Consider the following 23,120-nt stretch of genomic DNA (forward strand, 5'->3'; position numbering starts at 1 on the left):
TGCGTCTGCTGCTAATGAGGGAATTTAAGATCTATCCCTGTATGGTGCCTTTAAACAGGCAGGGCTGTCTTAGGCTGCAACTCTGAAATGGCACCCTATTGCCCAGTGTAGTGCTCTGGTGCGCTATAGGGAATAGGACAGGGGCTTTGGCCAAAAGCAGTGCACTATACAGGGAATAGGGTACCATTACGGACACACATCTTAGAGAAATCTCCCCTCGGCCTCTCCTTAGGTGGAGCCTTTTGAATCCCTCTCTCAGTCTCAGTCTCAGTGAATGGCAGCAGTCCCGTATTTATCAGCTCCAAGGTTGAGAGGTGTGGCAGGAAAACGCAGAGGCAGGTGGTGGTGGCGTGTCAGCCAGCAAGAGGAGAGGAGAGGCAGCCCCGGCTATAGATTTCGACAGCTCCTCCCCGAAGACATGCAAAGGTAAGGGCCAAAGAGTCAAAACAATGAATCCTTGAGCAGGCAGCCATCATTAAAATTCAAAGGTTCATTATGGTTTTCCACAAAATAAATCATTACAATGAGAGGCTTAAAAGGATTAAAATGAGGCTTGATTCAAAGCCAAGGGAGAGGAGTCAGTTAAGTCTGCTGCAGGACTGACTGGGGAGCAGGAGACACAGACAGAAATGGAACCTGCCTACCTACATACCACTCAGGGTACTGTTGAATAATCTGTGGTCGAATAATCCTTTAAAATTAAATTACTAACATGGGTTAGAGGAAAGGATTTTTCCAATTACATATATAATTGTTCTAAAATCAGGAGACACAGAAATGTAGCCTACTTACCAGTGGTGGCTGGAGATATCGGAGGACATGCTCATTGTAATGGCTGGAATGGAATAAATAGGAGGGTATCTTTTACAGATACAATGTGTTTGATACCTTTCCATTCCAGCCTTCACAATGAGCCTGTCCTCCTTTATCTCCGCCCCCCGGGCTCCTCTGCTACCTACCACTGAGGGTACTGTGTTGAATAATCTGGGGTCAAATAATCCTTTAACATTCACTTATGAACATGGGTCCACTTCAGGCTTAAAGGGAAGGCTTTTACCAATGATATGTATAAAATCATTATTGTTAAAAAATCCTTTGCAACTTGCATTGGTTTTGATGTACAGGTACGAACAACAGCTCTGTGCTTGGTGTCCATTATGTCCACTCACATTTATCTATTGCTTATCATCAGCACAACAAACATAACTCTCCCATTCCTAGTCTTTGAAGTGTGTATTTTCCCAGTGAGTGGAACAGTAGCTTGCTTAGTACAGTAGCTAACTTCTGTGTGTTAGTGATAACCACTGGGTGAGAGAGACCCTCAAAGTAAGGCATGAAACAGCAGAGAGAACCATAACAAAGAGTTGTGCTGAGCTTCTGCTGTACACAACAGATTACAACGTTAACAACGTAAGGCCCGAATGAAAAAAAGTGTGTGTGAGATCTCATTCCATTGTGAATAAACATAATGCTTAAATTGACAGACCAACCTCTTTTGTAGAAAAAGAAAGCCTTATTCTTCTTCTTTGCAAGAGACCACATTAATTTGTCCCAAGCTTTAGTGGTTATAGTGGTAGCTAGAATAAACAGTCATCATTGAGATGCTTCCATTTTCTGTACAGTATATTTCTCTCACTTCAGTAAATCATTTGATGTCAAAATAAAAGATTCCATTTCAAATAAAAGATCCCGTTTCAAAATAAAAGACCATGTTCCCAGAATGGGCTGGCTCGTATAGTAGGCAACCTAAGACTGTCAATACTACTCACCAACGTGCAATCATTGGACAATAAATCAGACGAGGTACGATCACGAATACCCTACCAACGGGACATCAAAAACTGTAATATCCTATGTTTCACGGAATCGTGGCTGAATGACGACATAGATATTCAGCTAGCGGGATACACGCTGCACCGGCAAGATAGAACAGCACACTCTGGTAAAACGAGAGTAAATCAACAGCGTGTGTGTTTGAGTCTGTGCATATTTGTAAACAACAGCTGGCTACGTCCCTTCCGTCTTCAAGAGAGCGAGAGTTGCACCCCTTCTGAAAAAACCTACACTCGATCCCTCCGATGTCAACAACTACAGACCAGTATCCCTTCTTTCTTTTCTCTCCAAAACTCTTGAACGTGCCGTCCTTGGCCAGCTCTCCTGCTATCTCTCTCAGAATGACCTTCTTGATCCAAATCAGTCAGGTTTCAAGACTAGTCATTCAACTGAGACTGCTCTTCTCTGTGTCACGGAGGCGCTCCGCACTGCTAAAGCTAACTCATTCTCTACGCTCGCATCCTTCCAGACCTATCGGCTGCCTTTGATACTGTGAACCATCAGATCCTCCTCTCCACCCTTTCCGAGTTGGGCATCTCCGGCGCGGCCCACGCTTGGATTGCGTCCTACCTGACAGGTCGCTCCTACCAGGTGGCGTGGCGAGAATCTGTCTCCGCACCACGTGCTCTCACCACTGGTGTCCCCCAGGGCTCTGTTCTAGGCCCTCTCCTATTCTCGCTATACACCAAGTCACTTGGCTCTGTCATATCCTCACATGGTCTCTCCTATCATTGCTATGCAGACGACACACAATTAATCTTCTCCTTTCCCCCTTCTGATAACCAGGTGGCGAATCGCATCTCTGCATGTCTGGCAGACATATCAGTGTGGATGACGGATCACCACCTCAAGCTGAACCTCGGCAAGACGGAGCTGCTCTTCCTCCCGGGGAAGGACTGCCCGTTCCATGATCTCGCCATCACGGTTGACAACTCCATTGTGTCCTCCTCCCAGAGCGCTAAGAACCTTGGCGTGATCCTGGACAACACCCTGTCGTTCTCAACTAACATCAAGGCGGTGGCCCGTTCCTGTAGGTTCATGCTCTACAACATTCGCAGAGTACGACCCTGCGTCACACAGGAAGCGGCGCAGGTCCTAATACAGGCACTTGTCATCTCCCGTCTGGATTACTGCAACTCGCTGTTGGCTGGGCTCCCTGCCTGTGACATTAAACCCCTACAACTCATCCAGAACGCCGCAGCCCGTCTGGTGTTCAACCTTCCCAAGTTCTCTCACGTCACCCCGCTCCTCCGCTCTCTCCACTGGCTTCCAGTTGAAGCTCGCATCCGCTACAAGACCATGGTGCTTGCCTACGGAGCTGTGAGGGGAACGGCACCTCCGTACCTTCAGGCTCTGATCAGGCCCTACACCCAAACAAGGGCACTGCGTTCATCCACCTCTGGCCTGCTCGCCTCCCTACCTCTGAGGAAGTACAGTTCCCGCTCAGCCTAGTCAAAACTGTTCGCTGCTCTGGCACTCCAATGGTGGAACAAACTCCCTCACGACGCCAGGTCAGCGGAGTCAATCACCACCTTCCGGAGACACCTGAAACCCCACCTCTTTAAGGAATACCTAGGATAGGATTAAGTAATCCTTCTTACCCCTCCCCCCCTTAAAAGATTTAGATGCACTATTGTAAAGTGGTTGTTCCACTGGATATCATAAGGTGAATGCACCAATTTGTAAGTCGCTCTGGATAAGAGTGTTTGCTAAATGACTTAAATGTAAATGTAAATGAAATCTAAGGAAGTCTCTAGATTTTGCTCGCCTGAAGTAGAGTATATTGTGATAAATTGCAGGCCACACTAGTTGCCTAGAGTTTTCAGCTATACTTTGTGGCTGTTTATTTACCTCCACAGACAGATGCTGGCACTAAGACCGCACTCAGTCAGCTGTATAAGGAAATAAGCAAACAGGAAACCATTCACACAGAGGTGGCGCTCCTAATGGCCGGAGACTTTAATGCAGGGAAACTTAAATCAGTTCTAACAAATTTCTATCAACATGTTAAATGTGCAACCAGAGGGAAAACAATTCTAAATTACCTGTACTCCACACACAGAGACGCGTACAAAGCTCTCCCTCCATTTGGTAAATCCAACCACAACTATATTCTCCTGATTCCTGCTTACAAGCGAAAATTAAAGCAGGAAGCACCAGTGACTCGGTTTATAAAAAAGTGGTCAGATGAAGCAGATGCTAAACTACAGGACTGTTTTGCTATCAGAGACTGGAACACGTTCTGGGATTCTTCCGATGGCATTGAGGAGTACAGCACATCAGTCACTGGCTTTATCAATAAGTGCATCGAGGACGTGGTCCCCACAGTGACTGTACGCACATACCCCAACCAGAAGCCATGGATTACAGACAACATTCACACTGAGCTAAAGGGTAGAGCTGCCGCATTCAAGGTGCGGGACTCTAACCCGGAATTTTGCAAGAAATCCTGCTATGCCCTGCGACGAACCAACAAACAGGCAAGGCGTCAATACAGGGCTAAGATTGAATCATACTACACCGGCTCCAACGCTCGTCTTATGTGGCAGGGCTTGCAAACTATTACAGACTACAAAGGGAAGCACAGCCGCGAGCTGCCCAGTGACACGAGCCTACCAGATGAGCTAAATCATTTCTATGCTCGCTTCGAGGTAAGCAACACTGAGGCATGCATGAGAGCATCAGCTGTTCCGGAGGACAATGTGATCACGCTCTCCGTAGCCGACGTGAGTAAGACCTTTAGACAGGTCAACATACACAAGGCTGTGGGGCCAGATAGATTACCAGGACGTGTGCTGACCGTGTCTTCACTGACATTTTCAACATGTCCCTGATTGAGAATGTAATACCAACATGTTTCAAGCAGACCACCATAGTCCCTGTACCCAAGAACACAAAGGCAACTAGCCTAAATGACTACAGATCCGTAGCACTCATGTCCGTAGCCATGAAGGGCTGAAAGGTTGGTAATGGCTCACATCAACACCATTATCCCAGAAACGCTAGACCCACTCCAATTTGCATACCGTCCAAACAGATCCACAGATGATGCAATCTCTATTGCACTCCACACTGCCCTTTCCCACCTGGACAAAAGGAACACTTATGTGAGAATGCTATTCATTGACAACAGCTCAGCGTTCAACACCATAGTACCCCCAAAGCTCATCAGTAAGCTAAGGATCCTGGGACTAAACATCTCCCTCTGCAACTGGATCCTGGACTTCCTGACGAGCCGCCCCCAGGTGGTGAGGGGAGGTAGCAACACATCTGCCACGCTGATCCTCAACACTGGAGCTCCACAGGGGTGCGTGCTCAGTCCCCTCCTGTACTCCATGTTCACCCACGACTGCATGGCCAGGCACGATTCCAACACCATCATTAGGTTTGCAGACGACACAACAGTGGTAGGCTTGATCACCGACAACAATGAGACAGCCTATAGGGAGGAGGTCAGAGACCTGGCCGGGTGGTGCCAGAATAACAACCTGTCCCTCAACGTAACCAAGACTAAGGAGATGATTGTGGACTACAGGAAAAGGAGGACTGAGCATGCCCCCATTCTCATTGACGGGGCTGTAGTGGAGCAGGTTGAGAGCTTCAAGTTCCTTGGTGTCCACATCAACAACAAACTAGAATGGTCCAAACACACCAAGACATCCGTGAAGATGGCACGACAAAGCCTATTCCCCCTCACAAAACAAAAAAAAAATTAGTTTTGAGATCCTCAAAAGGTTCTACAGCTGCAACATCAAGAGCATCCTGACTGGTTGCATCACTGCCTGGTTTGGCAATTGCTCAGCCTCTGACCGCAAGGCACTTCAGAGGGTAGTGCGTACGGCCCAGTACATCACTGGGGCTAAGCTGCCTGCCATCCAGGACCTCTATACCAGGCGGTGTCAGAGGAAGGCCCTAAAAATTGTCAAAGACCCCAGCCACCCCAGTCATAGACTTTTCTCTCTACTACCGCATGGCAAGCGGTACCGGAGTGCCAATTCTAGGACAAAAAGGCTTCACAACAGTGTTTACCCCCAAGCCATAAGACTCCTGAACAGGTAATCAAATGGCTACCCGGACTATTTGCATTGTGTGCCCCCCCAACCCCTCTTTTACACTGATGCTACTCCCTGTAATCATATATGCATAGTCACTTTAACTATACATTCATGTACATACTACCTCAATTGGGCCGAACAACCAGTGCTCCCGCACATTGGCTAACCCGGGCTATCTGCATTGTGTCCCACCCACCACCCGCCAACAACTCTTTTATCCTACTGCTACTCTCTGTTTATCATATATGCATAGTCACTTTAACCATATCTACATGTACATACTACCTCAATCAGCCTGACTAACCGGTGTCTGTATGTAGCCTCGCTACTTTTATAGCCTCACTACTGTATATAACCTGTCTTTTTACTGTTGTTTAATTTCTTTACTTACCTATTGTTCACCTAATACCTTTTTTGCACTATTGGTTAGGTAAGTAAGCATTTCACTGTTGTATTCGGCTCACTTGACAAATACATTTTGATTTGATTTGAAGTTGAAGACGTCTGATTGTGGAACTGTATAACATAATCCAGTGAGTCCCCATAAGTATGGTGGCCCTGAGGATCAATGGTGGCGACCTACCTGTTGTATTTGGACATCTGTGCGTACTCCCTCCCAGTCCTCCTGATGGTGCCAGTGCAGTACTGCTGGCTTTTCAGTTTCAGACTCAGCTGGTCCAGGACATCCCTCTGAGCCTCCCAGTGGCTCTGCAGAAACTCCCCCTGATAACATAACACATCAAATGACACATTAGGGTCATGTTCATTAGGCACAAAACATTGGAAAATTAGCTGAAACAAAGAGGGACCACCTGGACATTTTTGTTTTCTGTTTTAGAATGTTTGAAAACATTTAGCTACGGTGTGACCTACTGAACAAGACCCAGCACTGGGAAACTAAAGCCATTCTGGTAAACAAAGGTTGTTACATTGTCAGATATGATGTTTTGTTGATATGAGTGTATAATTCTCAACACAACATTGGTTATTAGCTTTATACAGACGCCTGCCACTAATACAAGAAGTGTGATTGGTGGTTACTTGAATAAGATGTCCTATGCATTAAAGACAATGGACATAATCAAGAGCCCAAAAGATTGTCCACTAGACAAAATGCACAGCCATGTTGTACTGTAGGAATATCAAATCCCACGATACAGCAACATTCAACTTCTATTAAGATCAGGGTTTCTGAGCATCAGACAATCAGAAATCCACGCAGGCCTTGCAGTGGATCTGTAATTGCATACAAAATATAGAGATGAACCCAATGTTGTGCCAATGAACAACCCCCCCGCCCAGCAAGCTTCGTTTTTCCTCATTCCTCTTTATCACTATATAAACAGTTTTTTGTTTGCGTGCCGTTGACACCGTTTAATCTATTTTACAGATGCCTCAACAAAGGTCAAACAATTCCACGAATGCAAACTGCTCCTCAATCAAAAGCACACTCGATAATAAACAAGTAAATCAACAGTGTGTGTGTTTGAGTGTGTGCGAGTGTGTTATATGAAACTCAGCAGTCAGGCCTCAACGCTCTGTTCATTTGGGAAGAATGAAATGAACCTAACTAGCTAGGAGCTCCATAAAAATGAGCAGACACAACTGTGCCGGTGAGTTATCCTTCTCCTTCCCAACCTCAAAGGAATTTGCCTTCATTTCTGATTCACTCATAGAAGGCGTGTCATGATCCTAATTACCCAATCTGGTTGGAGCTGTTTACACACACACACACACACAATAATGACTAATGCAGACTACAGACAAACACAATTTAGCACCAGCCATCTTGAGTTGGAGAACAGAGTATCATTTGTGGCATGCAGGAGGACTCTCCTTGACTTGGTTGGCTTCCCAGTTTAAAGGATATTGAAAAGTTTTGGAATTATATGGTTTTTGTTTTGTCCCTCTCAAACTAAATTTATAGTTCAGTTCTATTTTAATACTGACGTCAATGAATCTATGCGCGTTATATTTATATAAACAGGAAAAGGCTACGGTAGTAGAGGAATGTTAGTTAGGCAATGAAAAGCATGAGCTGGCACACACCCAAAACATTTAGCAGAGGTGTTGACTCATGGCGAGTAAACTGTAGGCTATCAAAATAAAGAGGTGCACACTCTATATATGTACAGTGGCAAGACCAAGTATGTGAACCCTTAGTAATTACCTGGATTTCTGCATAAATTGGTCATAACATTTGATCTGACCTTCATCTAAGTCACAACAATTGACAAACACAGTCTTCTTAAACTAATAACACACAAACAATTATACATTTTCATGTCCCATGTAAACATTTACATTGTAGTGTGGGAAAAGTATGTGAACCCTTGGATTTAATAACTGGTTGACCCTCCTTTGGCAGCAATAAACTCAGCCAAACGTTTTCTGTAGTTGTGGATCAGACCCGGACAACGGTCAGGAGGAATTTTGGACCACTCATCTTTACAAAACTGTTTCAGTTCAGCAATATTCCTTGGAAGTCTGGTGTGAACCACTCTCGAGGTCATACCACAGCATTTTAAATCGGGTTGAGGTCAGGACTGGGCCACTCCAGAAGGCGTATTTTCCTCTGTTGTTGATTTACATGTGTTTTGTGTTGTTGTCCTATTGCATCCCCTAACTTCTGTTTTGCGATTCAAATGGCAGACAGATAGCCATAACATTCTCTTGCAAAATGTCTTGATAAACTTGGGAATTCATTTTTCTGTTGATGCAGAAAAAGCAGCCACAAACCATGATGCTCCCTCCACCATACTTTAGAGTTGGTTTGAGGTTATGATGTTGGTGTGCTGGGCCTTTTTTTCTCCACACATAGTGTTGTGTGTTCCTTCCAAACAACTCAACTTTAGTTTAATCTGTCCACAGAATATTTTGCCAGTAGCGCTGTGGAACATCCAGGTGCTCTTTTGCAAACTTCAGACGTGCAGCAATGTTTTTTGTGACAGCAGTGGCTTCTTCCGTGGTGTCCTCCCATGAACACCATTCTTGTTTAGTGTTTTACGTATCGTAGACTCATCAACATAGATGTTAGCATGTTCCAGAGATTTCTGTAAGTCTTTAGCTGACACTCTAGGATTCTTCTTAACCTCATTGAGCATTCTGCACTGTGCTCTTGCAGTCATGTTTGCAGGACAGCCAGTCCTAGGGAGAGTAGCAGCATTTATAGACAATTTGTCTTACTGTGGACTGATGAACATCAAGGCTTTTAGAGATACTTTTGTAACCCTTTCCAGCTTTATGCAAGTCAACAATTCTTAATCTTAGATCTTCTGAGATCTCTTTTGTTCGAGGCATGGTTCACATCAGGCAATGATTCTTGTGAATAACAAACTCAAATTTTGTGAGTGTTTTTTATAGGGCAGGGCAGCTCTAACCAACATCTCCAATCTGGTCTCATTGATTGAACTCCAGGTTAGCTGACTCCTGACTCCAATTAGCTTTTGGGAAAGTCAGTAGCCTATGGGTTCACATACTTTTTCCAACCCACAATGTTTAAATTATGTATTCAATATAGACAAGAAAAATACAATAATTTGTGTGTTATTAGTACACTGTGTTTGTCTTTTGTTGTGACTAAGACGAAGATCAGATCAAATTTTATGACTAATTGATACAGAAATCCAGGTAATTCCAAAGGGTTCACATACTTTTTCTTGCCACTGTACAAGCTCCCAGTACTTTAGAACCACCACAAAGGTTTAACCAATAAATAACTGCCAGCTTAAATATTCATGGGTTGCATGTTTCGTCACAATATTGTTTTGAACATTCATTTTGGACGGATGCCCAACAGAGCATTCTTCTCAATACATCGTCAACGAGTACTGATGAAGATTTCATCCAAAGTGCTGCAACGATGTGCGCTGAGAGTCAGGAAGCAAGTTCAGGGAGGGAGTGTTTTAATAAATAAACACAACATAAATACAAAATAAGAAACACAAACAACGCACACACATGACACAGGAACAGAAACAATAACGCCTGGGGAAGAAACCAAAGGGAGTGACATATATAGGGAAGGTAATCTGGGAGATGATGGAGTCCAGGTGAGTCTGATGATGGGCAGGTGCGCGTAACGATGGTGACAGGTGTGCACCATAACGAGCAGCCTGGTGACCTACAGGCTCAAGAGGGAGCACACATGACAGTGCATTACAGTGGCTTGGAAATATAATGACATTCATAAGGAGGCAAATAATTAGTAGGAAAACCTTGTGTCATCATTTTGATGTCACCAGATTGACTTTAGATGTAGTATAACGTTACCTAGTTAGTATTAAGTTAGTATTAAGGTTGAGTGGAGGCCACCGGATTTTATCTAGCTAATGTTAGCATTGCTAGCTATTTCAGAGAACTTTGCAAGCTAATGACAACATTGCCATCTGTCTAAAGTCAATTTGACAACATGATAATGCTGGCAAAGTTCTTCTCTACAAAATATTTGACTACTTTATCAATGTCATTGTATTTCCAGGCACAATAGTGTAATTTAGACTAAACTGTAGTTAGACTCAGTCCAGAATGACTGGGCTTATCACAACTTTAGTGCACCACTATGGCGCCACCGATAGAGGGCGGCTTGAGAACCTTCATAACAATAGCATGACGCGACCGAGTGACGGAGGTGCAACCTTTGAATAGTGTGCAACTCTTAATTTTTATAGCCTACAGTTAGTATTAATATATTATACTACTTAGTAATAATATACATTGCATTCGGAAAGTATTCAGACCCCTTCCCTTTTTCCAAATGTTGTTACGTTACAGCCCCGTTCTAAAATGAATTAAATGAATAAAATCCTCAATCTACACACAATACCCCATAATGACATCACAATACCCCATAATGACAAAGCGAAAACAGATTTTTAGAACATTTTGCAAATGTATAAAGAAAATACAAACAAAAATACCTTATTACATAAGTATTCAGACCCTTTTCTATGAGACTCGAAATTGAGATCAGGTGTATCCTGTTTCCATTGATCATCCTTGATGTACCTACAACTTGATTGGAGTCCACATGTGGTAAATCCAATTGATTGGACATCAATTGGAAAGGCACACACCTGTGTAGATAAGGTCCCACAGTTGACTGTGCATGTCAGAGAAAAAAACAAGCCATGAGGTTGAAGGAATTGTCTGTACAGCTCCGAGACAGGATTGGTTCGAGGCACAGATTTGGGGAAGGGTACCAAAGCATTTATGCAGCATTGAAGGTCCCCAAGAACACAGTGGCCTCCATCATTCTTAAATGGAAGAAGTTTGGAACCACCGAGACTCTTCCTAGAGCTGGTCGCCCCGGCCAAACTGAGCAATATGGGGAGAAAGGCTTTGGTCAGAGAGGTGACCAAGAGCCCAATGGTCGCTCTGACAGAGCTCCAGAGTTCCTCTGTGGATGGGAGAACATTATGGCGTATTTATCCCATTCTTCTCTGCAGATCCTCTCAAGCTCTGTCAGATTGAACTGGGAGTGTCGCTGCACAGCTATTTTCAGGTGTCTCCAGAGATGTTCGATCGGGTTCAAGTCCAGGCTCTGGCTGGGCCACTCAAGGACATTCAGAGACTTGTCCCGAAGCCACTCCAGTGTTGTTTTGGCTGTGTGCTTAGGATCGTTGTCCTGTCGGAAGGTGAACCTTCGCCCCAGTCTGTAGTCCTTAGCACTCTGGATCAGGTTTTCATCAAGGATCTCTCTGTACTTTGCTCTGTTCATCTTTCCCTCGATCCTGACTAGTCTCCCAGTCCCTGCCGCTGAAAAACATCCCCACAGCATTAAAATTAAAATTGCCACCACCATGCTTCACCGTAGGGATGGTGCCAGGTTTCCTCCAGAAGTGACACTTGGCATTAAGGTCAAAGAGTTCAATCTTGGTTTCATCATCATGATCTGAGTGTGTTAAGGTGCCTTTTGGCAAACTCCAAGCAGACTGTCATCTGCCTTTTACTGAGGAGTGGATTCTGTCTCCACACTACCATAAAGGCCTGATTGGTAGAGTGCTGCAGAGATGGTTGTCCTTCTGGAAGGTTCTCCCATCTCCACAGAGGAACTCTAGAGCTCTGTCAGACTGACCATCGGGTTCTTGGTCACCTCCCTGACCAAGGCCCTTCTCCCCCGTTTGCTCAGTTTGGCCGGGTGGCTAGCTCTAGGAAGAGTCTTGGTGGTTCCAAACTTCTTCCATTTAAGAATGATTGAGGCCACTGTGTTCTTGGGGACCTTCAATGCTGCATACATGTTTTGTTACCCTTCCCCAGATCTGTGCCTCAAACTACAATCTAGTAGTAGAAACATCTCAAGGATGATCAATGGAAGCAGGATGCACCAGAGCAAAATTTAGAGTCTCATAGCAAAGCGTCTGAATACTTATGTAAATAAGGTATTTATGTTTTTAAAACCCTGTTTTCGCTTTGTCATTATGGGTTATTGTGTGTATATGCTGAGGATTTGTTGTTATTTAATCCATTTTAGAATAAGGCTGTAACGTAACAAAATGTGGAAAGATCAAGGGGTCTGAATACTTTCTGAAGGCACTATATGTGGTGTCTGGATGTGTAGCTCATAGATAGATACATGCTTGTTCGTAGTTATGAAAGTTTCTCTGAACTTTAATATCGAATGGAGTTGACCTTCCCATAGAATGTGTATGAATAAAACTATCAAAGGAAGATTCAACACAACAGAACAACCGATTGATTCGACGTTCACAAAACATTCTGAAAGAATCTCCATTGATATCAATCCAACACCAAACGTGACAATCCTTTTGGTGGTTGATTCTTATTTGAGATAATATATGAGATATTGAAGCATATAGTCCCAATTCAGTTCTCATTCATTCTTGGTGTAATCCCTGCAAAAGAAAGAAGGTAATATAAGACAAAAATGGTAAAGCCCACAAAGCCCAATAAAACAAATATAAATTATATCTTCAAATATAAGGAACAAGAGAAGCTATGAGTATAAATGATGTGATATTGAAGGCAGTGATGGACTTGAGGAAGAATCACAGACTGACAAAAGAATGTCCATGGGCTGTTTGGAGGACCAGATGTTTCGAATAAACAAATTCATTTGAATCAAAATATTCAAAAACAGAATTGTGTAACAACGGCTTCTCCCTTTGTCTTTCATCTGATACCAAAAAAACTACAAGAGAAAGAAAGAATAAAATAAAGAAAGAAATAGGAATTTTTAAGCTGCAATGCAAACAGGATACTGGACTCATTTGAACCACCTGGGGAACAATATAACATTTACGAGGAGGGATATGTGCCTCTGGTGAACACTAGTTGGTATGGGAACAGTAGAGTCTAAGATCTGAGGATGCCTCTTAAACTGTATATTTAGGCAATGTGACATAACGCTGTGTTGGTTTATTTATTTTATCGTCCTCTCTGAATGCAAGAGGCATCGTGGCGAGATTGAAAACTGTGGGAAGTCACCGCCAACCACCCTGCCCACCTGCCACTTTAAAACACCCAGGACATACATTGGGCTTGTTAGAAATGTCTCCCATCAGGGTCGTCTTATTGTGCTGTGCTGTGCTGTAGCTGTATTAGAAAGGAATGGACGGATGGATGGAAAAATGGAAGCATGCTCGGAAAATAAATTCAGCTGTTGGTTGTGTGGAGTCGGAACATGAGTTGTAAACGGCTGAGGATTCCATTAAAGTATCTTATACATTTACAAATACAACAGTGAGGCTTCACCTTCAAAACAACCAACAACCCTTATGGGAATAAGCCACCATTTTGAAATCCTGATCATCAATAGAGGAGTGATGTTGTAGAATTCTATGCTCTGTATGCACATTGTTTTCTACAAAATATTTTCTTTGGCAGTCTCTTCTTTACAAGTTTCCATTTGAAACATGCTTTAAATTGTTATTTTCAAGAGAGTGGCTCTCTGTAGAGACATTGAAAAACATTTGAAAACTATTACTTTCAAATCACTGGCCATAAAGTCTGGATTTAATATGTGGTCTCCTTGCATGAATTCTGAGACTTTACTGACAAAAACACTGTTATTATAACAGTGTGTTCTGACATGTGCACCTGTTATTCATGATCATGTATATAATATTATCACGTATATAATATAGTAGCAGTATACTGTAGCTATTGTTACTGTTTCTGGAATATACAGTATATACTGCTATTTAAAATAGAAGCTAGTTCATTTCTATGATTGCTATGATTGATTGTCCATGTTGTTTGGAATGACAGTTGCACGGCTAATTCCCCCTACTCGTTTAGTACAAGGATTTAACAGAAAGCCTCTGCATTGAAAGCCTCTACTGTCATCATATCATCACGATGAGTCTATAGAACAACATGAGGGGGTGAAATGTCTACATGGCACAGAGTTGGGCTGGCTGACTTCCTCAGCATCACCACCAAGTGACTTGGACCTTGACGTTCATACTTCCGTGGGTTACTCTACCTACAGTACATATGTTCCTGCACCTTTAAGAAATATATTAGGGGAGTTTCAAAGGTTTAGCTCCTGCAACATTTATCAGCGCGTGAAATTAGCAATTGCTAGGAGCTAAATTGCTGCTTCTTATTTAATGTTGTTACTGAAAGGTGACATTAAATCACTGATCCCTGGCTTCCAAGAAGTCAAAACAGCAGCAGAGAGAGACAGACAGAGACATCAGTGTGAAGAGGAGTGTCCCCACTTATCACTGTCTATCTAATACACAGTCAGACTACTCACCGTCTATCTAATACACAGTCAGACTACTCACATTCTATCTAATACACAGTCAGACTACTCACCATCTATCTAACACACAGTCAGACTACTCACATTCTATCTAATACACAGTCAGACTACTCACCGTCTACCTAATACACAGTCAGACTACACACTGTCTGACTACTCATTGTCTATCTAATACACAGTCAGACTACTCACATTCTATCTAATACACAGTCAGACTACTCACCGTAATTCTAATACCCAGTCAGACTACTCACCGTAATTCTAATACACAGTCAGACTACTTACTCACTGTCTATCTAATACACAGTCAGACTACTCACCGTCTACCTAATACACAGTCAGACTACTCACCGTCTATCTAATACACAGTCAGACTACTCACCGTCTACCTAACACACAGTCAGACTACTCACCATCTATCTAATACACAGTCAGACTACTCACCATCTATCTAATACACAGTCAGACTACTCACCATCTCTCTAACACACAGTCAGACTACTCACTGTCTATCTAATACACAGTCAGACTACTCACTGTCTACATAATACACAGTCAGACTACTGTCAGACTACTCACCGTCTACCTAATACACAGTCAGACTAATCACCGTTTATCTAATACACAGTCAGACTACTCACCGTCTACCTAACACACAGTCAGACTACTCAGCGTCTATCTAATACACGGTCAGACTACTCACCGTCTATCTAATACACAGTCAGACTACTCACCATCTATCTAATACACAGTGAGACTACTCACCCTCTATCTAATACACAGTCAGACTACTCACCATCTATCTAATACACAGTCAGACTACTCACCGTCTATCTAATACACAGTCAGACTACTCACTGTCTACCTAATACACAGTCAGACTACTCACCGTTTATCTAATACACAGTCAGACTACTTACCGTTTATCTAACACACAGTCAGACTACTCACCATCTATCTAACGCACAGGCAGACTACTAACCATCTATCTAATACACAGTCAGACTACTCACCGTCTATCTAATACACAGTCAGACTACTCACCGTCTATCTAATACACAGTCAGACTACTCACCATCTATCTAATACACATTCAGACTACTCACCGTTTATCTAATACACAGTCAGACTACTCACCGTCTATCTAACACACAGTCAGACTACTCACCATCTATCTAACGGACAGTCAGACTACTCACCGTCTATCTAATACACAGTCCGACTACTCACCATCTATCTAACGCACAGTCAGACTACTCACCGTCTATCTAATGCACAGTCAGACTACTCACCGTCTATCTAATACACAGTCAGACTACTCACTGTCTACCTAATACACAGTCAGACTACTCACTATCTATCTAATATACAGTCAGACTACTCACCGTCTATCTAATACACAGTCAGACTACTCACCATCTATCTAACGGACAGTCAGACTACTCACCGGCTATCTAACACAGTCAGACTACTCACCATCTATCTAACACACAGTCAGACTACTTACTCACTGTCTCTCTAATACACAGTCAGACTACTTACTCACTGTCTATCTAATACACAGTCAGACTACTCACCATCTATCTAACACACAGTCAGACTACTCACTGTCTATCTAATACACAGTCAGTCTACTTACTCATTGTCTATCTAATACACAGTCAGACTACTCACCATCTATCTAACACAGTCAGACTACTCACCGTCTATCTAACACACAGTAGACTACTCACCATCTATCTAACGGACAGTCAGACTACTCACCGTCTATCTAAAACACAGTCAGACTACTCACCATCTATCTAACGCACAGTCAGACTACTCACCGGCTATCTAACACAGTCAGACTACTCACCATCTATCTAACACACAGTCAGACTACTTACTCACTGTCTATCTAATACACAGTCAGACTACTTACTCACTGTCTATCTAATACACAGTCAGACTACTCACCATCTATCTAACACACAGTCAGACTACTCACCGGCTTTCTACTACACAGTCAGACTACTTACTCACTGTCTATCTAATACACAGTCAGACTACTTACTCACTGTCTATCTAATACACAGTCAGACTACACACTGTCTGACTACTCATCGTCTATCTAATACACAGTCAGATTACTCACCGTCTAACTAATACACAGTCAGACTACTCACCGTCTATCTAATACACAGTCAGACTACTCACCGTCTATCTAATACACAGTCAGACTACTTACTCACCATCTATCTAACACACAATCAGACTACTCACCGTCTATCTAATACACAGTCAGACTACTCACCGTCTAATACACAGTCAGACTACTCACCGTCTACCTAATACACAGTCAGACTACTCACCGTCTATCTAATACACAGTCAGACTACTCACCGTCTACCTAACACACAGTCAGACTACTCACCATCTATCTAATACACAGTCAGACTACTTACTCACTGTCTATCTAATACACAGTCAGACTACTCACTATCTATATAATACACAGTCAGACTACTCACCGTCTATCTAATACACAGTCAGACTACTCACCGTCTATCTAATACACAGTTAGACTACTCACCGTCTACCTAACACACAGTCAGACTACTCACCGTCTATCTAATACACAGTCAGACTACTCACCGTCTATCTAACGCACTGTCAGACTACTCACCGTCTATCTAATACACAGTCAGACTACTCACCATCTATCTAATACACAGTCAGACTACTGACCATCTATCTAATACACAGTCAGATTACTCACCGTCTATCTAATACACAGTCAGACTACTCCCCATCTATCTAATACACAGTCAGACTACTCACCATCTATCTAATACACAGTCAGATTACTCACCGTCTAGAACATGAACTATCGCATCTCAAGTCATCAAGCTTGTGTGAAGACCTAAATGATGAGCGAATACATTGAGATGCATATAAGGAAGTCATCACACAGTTAAGAAGAGGGGGTTACTTTTGGGCATATCTTAAATGCAATATTAATAGGAGACAATGAAAACAAAGAATGTATGTAAAAACTTTAACTAAAGATTGAAAGACAGCCATTAACAACACATTCATATAGTGTATTAGACAGCACTAAAATGTGTGTTTGTTTCTAACTCTCATACACATACATATTTGTTCCTATCTTTGAAAACAACAGAAATCTGAAATCCTTCACAGGCTCAAAATCAGCACACCTCCCTGCCAGCCCCCCTGAGATCAACATGGAGAGGCTGCACAGCGGCATCCGGCAAACAGCTCAGATGAAGATATTTCCAAAGCAGAGCCAAGTGCTTCAGGCAGGTGTTACACCGAGAATCCATTAATATAGGTAATTAACATTAGCCACCATTTTAATTAACATGGAAACTAATTAGGAAATAATTAAGTAAAATCTGATCTTAATTCTAAATCGGAGAAAAGCTGGTATCAGATCTGGCTGCTCGACAACGTGCCTTCCTTTGAGTTTGGGGACCTGAAATGAATGTTTTTGGGGTGATGTTGGATGACAGGAGTGGAGGTTTTCAATGAGAATTGTAAAGGAAAATAAGTCAACAGGCACAGAATCAAGCCTTGATATCAGGGTTGGTGTTATGTTCACGTTTGCATCTCCCTGAGACACAGTGGTAGGCAGATTACAGCATAACATCAGTGCAAATGCATGGAGAAAGATACAACGAGCTACACCGTGCTTGTTGTAAAAGTCTGGGAAGGTTCTGTAACAAAACCCTACCTGAATCATAGCTGGATTTCTGTCTGTCTGTGTCTGTCTGTTTCTGCCTACCGTTCTGTCGGTCTGTCTGTCTCTGCCTGTCTGTCTTCTGTTTGCCTGACTGTCTGTCTACCTATCCACTGAACGTCATATATAGAACACAACAACAACAACATGATGTACACATTCAATAAATGCCAGATAATTGACATGTCTTAGCAGCAAGTCAGGTATATCAATGTACAAAGTCATATTAAAGCGAGGTCTAGAAAACACACATTTCATAGCACAGTTTCTAACCCCAAGCCATAAGACTGCTGAACAATTAATCAAATGGCAAGCCGGACTATCAGCAACCCGGACTATTTGCACCCCCCTTTGTTTTTACACTGCTGCTACTCGCTGTTTATTATCTACAGTATGCAGTCACTTTACCCCTACCTACATGTACAAATTACCTCGACTAACTTGTACCCCGCACATTGACTCTGTACCGGTTCATAGCATATAGCCTCGGTATTGTCATCTTGTGTTACATTTTTGTATTTTTCATTTTTTACTTTAGTTTATTTAGAAAATATTTTCTTAAATCCATTTTCTTAAAACTGCATTGTTGGTTAAGGGCTTGTCAGTAAGCATTTCATGGTAAGGTCTACTACACCTGTTGTATTCGGCGCATGTGACAAATAATGTTTGATTTGACTTGACTAGATTCCAATCAAGAGCTGTATAATACTACAAATAAAATCTACCTTATAAATCAAAAGATGATCCTACTTCACTAGCTATTAGATTAATTAATGTTAGTATTTCCTGGCTCCTTCCAGAAACCTCTATCACCTCTTAGCTATGACTGCTGTGGTGGATCGACAACAAAGTGGAGAAAAAGCAGAAGTCGGAAACACTCGTTGGAAATGCTCTTCTTGGCAATCACAGGGAAGAAATTGATTCCAGCAATAAGACAATGAAAGCAATTGTAAAGATTGATGCATAAAGCTGGAACGTAATGCACAGGGCCAAGTTTACTATTTCATTAACAGTAGGACAAAACTCCAGAACGATTTGCAATGACAAATGCCCGGGACCATTATATGCACATTCCAGGTAAATGCTTGGGGCCAAGTTAGATTCGATTTCTCTGCCCCATTGTATCTCTATTTAGTATTTGATGTATTTGTTCCAGATGGAAGGTGCTGCTGGTAGCTGTAGTGCTAGTAGTAGTGGTGATGGTGAGGTAGTATTGGTAGTAGTAGTGGTGATGGTGAGGTAGTATTGGTAGTAGTAGTGGTGATGGTGAGGTAGTATTGGTAGTAGTAGTGGTGATGGTGAGGTAGTATTGGTAGTAGTAGTGGTGATGGTGAGGTAGTATTGGTAGTAGTAGTGGTGATGGTGAGGTAGTATTGGTAGTAGTAGTGGTGATGGTGAGGTAGTATTGTACATTCCTTTAGCTCAGGACAACCTTGTTGCCTTATCAGAAATCTCATTTTTGTGAACGATATTACATACAGTCTAAACCTGTGATGACGAATCAATATCTCTACCAGGGATTCTAAAACCTCAGAGACAGCGCTAGAATTAGTGGTCTATCTATTTCTGTTGGATTTCCTATTCAATTAGTACACTCTTTGAAAAAAAGATGCTATCTACAGTAGAACCTAAAAAGGGTTCTTAGACTGTCCCCATAGGAGTACATTTTGAAGAACCATTTTTGGTTCCAGGTAGAACCCTTTTGTGTTCCATGTACAACCCTTTCCACATAGGGTCTACATGTAACCCAAGAAGGTTCTACCTCAAGCAAAAAAGGGTTCTCTAATGGCAGGGATGGGAAACTGGCGGCCCACCCCCCTTTTGTAGGCCCGCAGACCAATTTCACAAATATTTTTTTTTAATGTATTATTTATTTTTTAGTAACTCAGTTGGGGTCTCAATTTACTGTTGAGAGTTAGAATAACAGAATACACAAGGTGACATTTTTGAAATGTGGTTGTGCATCAGCAGTCACTCAATTAGCCCATGTCAGCAAAAAAAATGTGATAGGTAAGTTAGTCTAGAGGCCAGCTATCTAAACGTGTAGTTAGCATGGTCGAATTACAGATATCTCACTTCTAAACCTGTGTTTAAAGCTGTTCAGTATTAAGATCCAGAGATTTGGTCTCGAGTCACACGACTTGTACTGGAATCTGACTTCAGTTAAAAAATATGATGACATGCGACTCGACTTGATAGAAAATAAAATAACTTGAGACTTGACTGTGACTTGGGACTGAAGACTTGAAAGAGCCCCACCTGTTTTGAGCCCCACCTGTTTAGCTAAAAAAAACAGGGGGTTGCCTGTTTGCATGTTAATTTGGCCCCCCAAAAAATGTCATATCAGTTTGCAAACAATATAAAAAAAAAAAAATCATTGAGTTTATAAAGCTGCATACAAACATTGTCTCTTTTTTGCTTTCTTGAGTAAGGCTGCTCCAAAACGCATCTGTTTCAGCCTAGCTCTGTGCTTTCTGTGGTGGTGGGGCAGCCAACGGAATATACAGAGCGTAGGGGTTGGTAATGTTCTCTAGTTGCGCAGTGATTGGCTCAGTGTTCGGTTGCTCATGAGGACACCACGTCACCGCAAATTCTATGGGGAGAGCTCGAAAAATTAAACCCCTTGGGTGCTGCCATGGAGTTACATTAGAAGTGCCCATCCAAGAAGGCTCATGGTCATTGGCCACAGATAAAATTACATCAAATCACTTTATATATAGCATAGCTTTGATTGCGCTAATCATGTCAACATCATACTTTCAAAATCTAGCAAGCTAGATGAGCAGTCATAATCATGAATCATGTTGACAATCTACTTGCAAATACTTTTCAATCTTTGTCATTGTCATGACGTTTGCCTGTGGTTAAGGTTTATGACCCCCCCCATAAATACCTTTCTCCCTTCCCTCTCTCTTGACTCTACAGAGGGACTCTTGAATAGCCTTTGTTAAACATAGGGACTCTGGGAACATCGAACAAGTGGAGGGAAAGGAACCATATTTCGGTAATAGAACCAGTTGAAAATATGCGTTGGTACTTAATGAATATGATGTCAGTTCGGTTGTCATCTGAGACATTATGACTGATGACAGGACGACCTAAACTGTACCTGGGAAAGACTACACATTATAGTTATCAGATTCACATGGAATTGTTGTGCAATTCAAATGTTTAAATATAAAATTATTTGTGAAAAGATTAAATGTAATTTTAGCTTCCAAATGAGAGATTTGGGTTTTCATAAGGTTAGGGCTCTGCTCAATCAGTGGCCCGCGCCTGTGAAGAGACATGGATTATAAACTATGAAACACACCCTTCTCCCTCCACTATATAATGTAACCTCCTGTTCTGGGTACATTAGGACTACGGTCCGACGTCAGAAGGATTCAGATAATAACTACAGAACGAAGCCAAGCTCAACGTGAGCTTTGCTTGTGAATGTTATGAACTTTGAACTCTTATTTGCTACAGAAGTGATACCTCCTAGCCGTTGAGTTAGCAGCGGCCGCTGTAAACATGGGCTAGGAAAGGACGGACAGAGTATCCCGTCTACCACACAACGACGACACTACAACGTTTCCCTGTCACCACCAGAGACACTCTTCAAAGGACCCTGTTGGGCAACACGACCTTCCATCTACCACCAACCTATTGAAGCGCAGCTCAGAGTAAATATTTATTGCATATTCCTTTTCCAAATGGGCGGGAATTTAGAATGCATAAGATATTGTATTTATGATGGCACAGCTTCTCCCTTTGTTCTTCATTCTTCCCGCTCTTTCAATCAAACCCAACCCCCTTTTCTTTGTGTAACCCGCAGTCAAATCTGTTCCATCCGCTAGGGACGTTTTCCTTTATGACATCATTTGTAATCAAGGTATGATTCATTCTGTGTATATGTAATTCTGTGTGATTAGTTAGGTATTTAGTAAATAAATAATTTAACCCAATTTTGTATTGCTGATTCAACTTGTTAGCCAGGGTTCGTGAAGATAACCAATAATTTACAACTTTCAGATGAGATTGAAATTAGGTGACGATTAATATTGACTGCTATTGACGTAAAATATTACTAGGTCTTTAAGAGTTTATTCAGAAGATAACTGCTCTATAAATATTATTTTGTGGTGCCCCGACTTTCTAGTTAATTACATTTACATGATTAGCTCAATCAGGTAATATTAATTACAGAGAAAGGATTTCATAGAATAGCACACATATCACTTAATCCGGCATAGCCAAAGACACGACATTATATAAAGAGAAATTATAGATAAAACGTATCGTTGCTCATCGGCAATTGGACATAAACATTACACAACAAGTTGGAAATCGTAAATTCAATAATGAGTGGTTTGGAAGGAATCAGTGGCTAACTGCAAGCGTTGCAAAGCAATCACTAGCCTGCTAGTCAGTGGAGTGGGTATGTGGTCAAAGTCTGCAATATGATTTACATGCTAAACTCGCTACTGGACTACATATAGCCTACCTTTGATATAAATACCTTCGCTTATTCGATCTGGTCACTAACATAGGTTTACTTACAGCATTGTACCAAATTCTTGTTTCTAAAACATCTAATCTACAGTGGTTCTTCCTTTAAAAGATGCAGCGTACTGCAGGACAGGGGGTGCCACAGCGTACTGCAGGACAGGGGGTGCCACAGGGGGTGCCACAGAATTCAATGGCACTTTATTTAAGTGTCAGCCTGTAACGGCAGTCTAAGTCGTCCTCCTCCTCAGACGAGGAGAGGCGAGAT

At 42.2% G+C, this 23,120-nt stretch overlaps 1 protein-coding gene across 1 annotated transcript in view; it reads right to left on the bottom strand.

Annotated features, from left to right (window-relative positions):
* The window catches only part of LOC129812495 (A-kinase anchor protein 6-like), a 242,923-nt gene that overhangs the window by 158,245 nt on the left and 61,558 nt on the right, over window positions 1-23,120 (bottom strand). Inside the window, exon 7 of the mRNA XM_055864113.1 lies at window positions 6,472-6,611. Within this exon, the coding sequence (XP_055720088.1) occupies window positions 6,472-6,611 (140 nt within the window). The remainder of the gene's footprint in view (window positions 1-6,471; window positions 6,612-23,120) is intronic.

The sequence above is a fragment of the Salvelinus fontinalis genome, chromosome 16 (genome assembly GCF_029448725.1).
Source record: "Salvelinus fontinalis isolate EN_2023a chromosome 16, ASM2944872v1, whole genome shotgun sequence".
Taxonomy (NCBI): Eukaryota; Metazoa; Chordata; class Actinopteri; order Salmoniformes; family Salmonidae; genus Salvelinus; species Salvelinus fontinalis.